This window comes from Plectropomus leopardus, chromosome 5 (assembly GCF_008729295.1).
Source record: "Plectropomus leopardus isolate mb chromosome 5, YSFRI_Pleo_2.0, whole genome shotgun sequence".
Taxonomy (NCBI): domain Eukaryota; kingdom Metazoa; phylum Chordata; class Actinopteri; order Perciformes; family Serranidae; genus Plectropomus; species Plectropomus leopardus.
This window is the reverse complement of record NC_056467.1, coordinates 30,001-35,000: the sequence shown is the minus strand read 5'-3', so window position 1 is coordinate 35,000 and position 5,000 is coordinate 30,001. Positions and strand designations below refer to the sequence as shown.

The following is a 5,000-nucleotide window of genomic DNA, read 5'->3' as shown; positions in this document are numbered from 1 at the left end:
TTATTATTATTATTATTATTATTATTATTATTATTATTATTATTATTATTATTATTATTATTATTATTATTATTATATTATCATTATTATTATTATTATCATTATTATCATTATTATTATTATTATTATTATTATTATTATTATTGTCGGACGGCTTTCTTTCTTACTTTCTTTCTTTCTTTCTATATTCTTATATTATATATTATATATTATTTTCTGTTTTTCTTCCTTCATTCCTTTTTTTTTTCTTTGTTTTTATCTTTTTTGCTCTTCTTTCCTCCTTTCTTTTTGTTCTTTCTGTCTTTCTTTCTTTGTTATTTTATTGAAAGGATATCCCCATCATGTGTTTGTGTATACTGTGTGTTGTTGTTGTTGTTGTTGTTGTTGTTGTTGTTGTTGTTGTTGTTGTTGTTGTTGTTGTTGTCACACACTGCCCTCTGGTGGTCAGATGACAACAGGACTCAGATCAGATCAGCTGTTTTCATCCTCAGGATTCATGTTTATCCACAAAAAGATCATCTGTAAACTGAAGATTTGACAAATCAGAAAATATATATGATGACATGTAATCAATATTTTTCTTTGATCTGAAAAAATTCCCTGAAAAATGAAAAGACCCCAGTCGGTCGATTCAGAAAAAATATTATTTTAACAAAATAAACAAATATTATATTTAGAAGTAGAGCTAAGTGTTTCCAGGCAGGTCAAAAAGTAAAAAAAAAAAAAAAATTATTAATTTCAGGGCAATTCCCTGAAATTAATAATCCAATCATTTCACAATCCAATAATTTCATAATCCATGCCCAAAAACAGCTTTTGGGGACAGTCCTGGTTTTATTGGATTCTATGAGGTTCTGATAGTTAACTCGTTTTTTGCAGGGCGCTCCGGGTCCTCTGGGGCAACAGGGCCCTCAGGGGCCTCCAGGATTCCCGGGTCCTCAGGGTCCACCAGGACAGAAGGGCCAGCGAGGAGACGAGGGGCCGACAGGAGCTGTGGGACTGAAAGGAGATTTGGTGAATCAGCGCAATTCTTTTTGTTTTTCTGACCCGGAGACAAGATGAGTCATCACAAAACAATCTATTTTAAAAATGCTATTATGTCACGTTAGTTCATTTCACTTTTACTGGAATAAAATCAGAAAGTAATTCCAGTCAGGCGGTTAAAGCGATTCAACTTCTGAAGGTTTTCCCGTCCTGATGTGGTTTTTAACCCCAAACTGTCACACCGTGACTCACTTTAACTCTGTTTGCTATTTCAGGGAAGTGTCGGCGTTCCCGGTTTTCCAGGTTTAGAGGGAGTCCCGGTAAGGAGCCCCGCCCTCTCAGCCTCTCATCTGATTGGCCCATACACAGTGAGGTCAAAGGTCAGACTGTGAGCGTGTCTTTGTGTGTTCAGGGTCACCCGGGTCCTGCCGGAGGTCCTGGTTTTCCTGGACTGGACGGATGTAACGGAACCAGAGGAGAGAGGGGAGAGCCTGGACTTTCAGGAGGACAAGGACCTGATGGAGAACCGGTGAGAGTCGCTGATCGATCAATAACATGATCAATAACATGATCGATCAGTAACACGCACTAAATGTTAGACTATTCAGGTTTATGATTATCAGTATGATTTTCTTACGTTTTCTCTTTCTTTTTTTATTTCTTTCTCTTTTTATTGACGTTTTATTTATTTGAGTGCAAAAAAATGAATTTCTTACAGAAAAAGCGTGTGAATGCTGATAGCTGAAATTCATCGCTAAAAATACAGAAACATCACGTTGAGGTGTTAAAGGGTTAACTGCATCCACACAATACCGTCATCACCATGGTAACATTGTTTAATTCTGCAGGGTTTTCCAGGACTGAAGGGATTTCCAGGAGATCCGGCATTCTACTTCATACAGTACCCTGGAATACCTGTAAGAACTGTAACTGTACTTGTACTGAAGTATCGAGTACTCGCTGCAGCTCCACAGACGATCACTGATTATGGGATGTTTTTGAAAGTTTTTGGGAACTCCTCTCCGTCACTGAGCACATTTGCATGATAGTGTGTATGTTTGGATGCTGATGCTTCGACACGAGCGGAAACTTACGTTAGCGTTTGTGTTACAGGGAGACGTCGGCGCGCTCGTGGACTTTCCGGTCGACCGGTGAGAACAAACACATCCAGAAGTTTTCGTTCATTGATTCATAATCATCTGCTCCTCTCATGTTAACCCTTTGAGACCAATTTAAGAAGAAATGGCCCAAAAATTAGCAAATAATTAGTGAAAAATACACAAAAAATGCCTGAACATTAGAGAAAAAATCTACCAAAAAAAGTAAAAAATTAAAAAAAGCAAACAAACAAAACCTATTATTATTATTATTATTTATTATTATTATTATTATTATTATTATTATTATTATTATTGTTATTTTATTATTATTTATTATTATTATTAGAAAAGTATTTCTTTTACATACATTAATTTAAATAAAATATTCAAGAACCAAAATATCCTTAAAGTAAGAAAATGAAGTGGAGGACTCAATCATAAATATGTCATATATAAGAATATAGAAGATAAAACACTTTTCTTTTTTGTTATTTTGCCTTATGAGTGCTTTTGTCAGTAATGTTCCTGAGAGGTGTTTCTGACTGCAGGGTGAAGGGGGTCTGCCCGGACCGATGGGAGCTCTGGGTCCTGCAGGACTTGACGGGACCAACGTGAGTCACAAAACCTGATTTAAAATATCACAAATGATAATAATATTTACCTACACAGTAAGTGCTATAAAGAAATATACACAACAAAGCAGCTTCTTCAGACTGACGTCAGTATTTAGTGTGAAAGTGCAATGATGCAACCTGCACAAAAAGGGCTCAAAGAGACGGTACCGAGCTTTTTAATTTAATTTACATTTTGAATGCAGCCTGGTGTGAATAAATCCTACCCCCACTTTAATTTACATGTATTCTATTTTTTAAAAATTTTTTGAACTTTTTTCCCTCTGATTTTATTGTGTGCTTTTAATGCTCCTCTACACTATTTTGTTTTATTTTTATGATTTGATACATTATTATTATTATTATTATTATTATTATTATTATTATTATTATTATTATTATTATTATTATTATTATTATTATTATTAGTAGTAGTGTTATTAGTATTATTATTATTAGCATGTACTCTGTATTAAATAAATAATACTCTGTATTATTTATTTATGTATTTAATTTGATATGACATCTGACTGTAAACTCTGAAAAATCTATAAAACAAAATTGGAATAATAGACAATTACTATTTTTAATCTCTTGTCTGCCCAACAGAGCTCACGACATGCTGAGAGGAAAGAGAGTAAAAAACGAAATACTTGAAGCTTTAGTCTGTTGAAGTGGTTTTATTCTGAAATATTTGTGTTTTTTATACTGCATACGTGTGTTCTGTGTGTTCTGGTTGTATTTCAGCAAAGAGACGACTGAGAAATACACGTTTGATTATTATAATCTGGATGAAATATTTTCAGTTTAAGGTGGCCTCAGATGTTTGCACAGCACTGCATGTACTCACTGTATGTACTCACCGTGTGTACTCACTGTACGTACTTGTACTTGTCTGTGTGTCTGTGCAGGGTCTCCCCGGTCTACCTGGAGCCAGGGGCCCACCTGTAAGTATCATGCTGCCTGTCACAAACACTACAGAGCATACAGTATCATACAGAGTATATTGAGTTTTTTTACTCCTGTGTGTTTATTTGTGTATTTGTGTACTAAGTTTTTGTTGATGTGTTTTGTTTTCAGGGAGAAAAAGGACGATCTCTGCCTGGACAGAAAGGAGACGAGGTACAAATATTTAATTAAAAAAAACAAAAAACACCAGGTACACAAAAACACACAAGAGCACATATATTCTTCTTATTAATAAATAATAATAATTTAATATCAATAAAAATCTTACAATGAAAAAAAAAAAAAAAAGAAAGAATGCACTCAGAAACGAAACAAACAAACAAACAAAATTAATTCATGTTCCTCTCACATCCGTGAACTCTGCAGTAATACTACTCCTGTGCAGTACAAATATTGTAGTACTTTGTGTGCTCCACAGGGGGACCAGGGCCTCCAGGGGCCTCCGGGGCCCTTTGAGTACGTCGACCCTCCAGAAGACCTGTACATCAAAGGAGAACAGGTGGGTCATCGCATCAGATCAAAGCTCTATACCTGGTTCTAGCGTGGTTCTACTGTAGTTCTACTGTAGTTCTGCCATGGTCCTACCATGGTTCTATTGACATTCTAATGTGGTTCTACTGTAAATGTCACTGAAACTCTAAACCTGTTCCCCTGAAGCCCGCATGTTTGCATGTCCTTGTTCTACTGAGGTTTTTCTCGAGTTCTGGTTCTGTTGGTTCTTCAGGGTATTCGAGGTCTGAAAGGAGTCTGTGGAAATCAGGGACTACCGGTAAGTTCTAATATCTGATCAAACCTCTAGAACATCTGGCTTAAGGAACACGGGGTTCTCCTGAACACGGGGTTCTCCTGAACATGGGGTTCTCCTGAACACGGGGTTCTCCTGAACACGGGGTTCTCCTGAACAGGAGGGTCTAATGAAAACAGGGTCGGACCCAAATATTCGGCCATTTGTATGTTTGTTACTTTGGCAGCTTTTCCGTTTGGAGGGCCATGTTCAAGAAAAAACAGCTTTTGAGAATAAAGTCATAATATTACAGAAAAAAGTTGTGTATATTGAGAATAAATTCGTAGTTTTACGAGATTGATTTGAGCTGATTTAATTTGCGTCGAGTTCGAAGGAGAACAGAACACGGAGCCAAAATCTCAGGTTCTCTTCGTAAACTGATGATCCGTCACAGTGAGGCCTGAGGTCTCGAGGGTTAATCTGGAGGCCATAATGGGTTCATACACAACCTGTTAGGTTACAGTTTTGTTAGTTTAACCGACGGGTGGCAAGGGTAACTTTAATAGATCAGAGAGTTATTGATCACGTATTGATTATCGTAAACGTGGAACA

The 5,000-nt window shown here is 36.3% G+C and overlaps 1 protein-coding gene across 1 annotated transcript in view; it reads left to right on the top strand.

Moving 5' to 3' along the window:
• The window catches only part of col4a4 (collagen, type IV, alpha 4), a 38,167-nt gene that overhangs the window by 10,090 nt on the left and 23,077 nt on the right, over window positions 1-5,000 (top strand). The window contains 11 exon segments of the mRNA XM_042486964.1: window positions 880-1,014; window positions 1,260-1,304; window positions 1,397-1,513; window positions 1,833-1,901; window positions 2,098-2,103; window positions 2,106-2,135; window positions 2,633-2,695; window positions 3,607-3,642; window positions 3,776-3,817; window positions 4,083-4,163; window positions 4,389-4,433. Of these exon segments, the coding sequence (XP_042342898.1) occupies window positions 880-1,014; window positions 1,260-1,304; window positions 1,397-1,513; window positions 1,833-1,901; window positions 2,098-2,103; window positions 2,106-2,135; window positions 2,633-2,695; window positions 3,607-3,642; window positions 3,776-3,817; window positions 4,083-4,163; window positions 4,389-4,433 (669 nt within the window).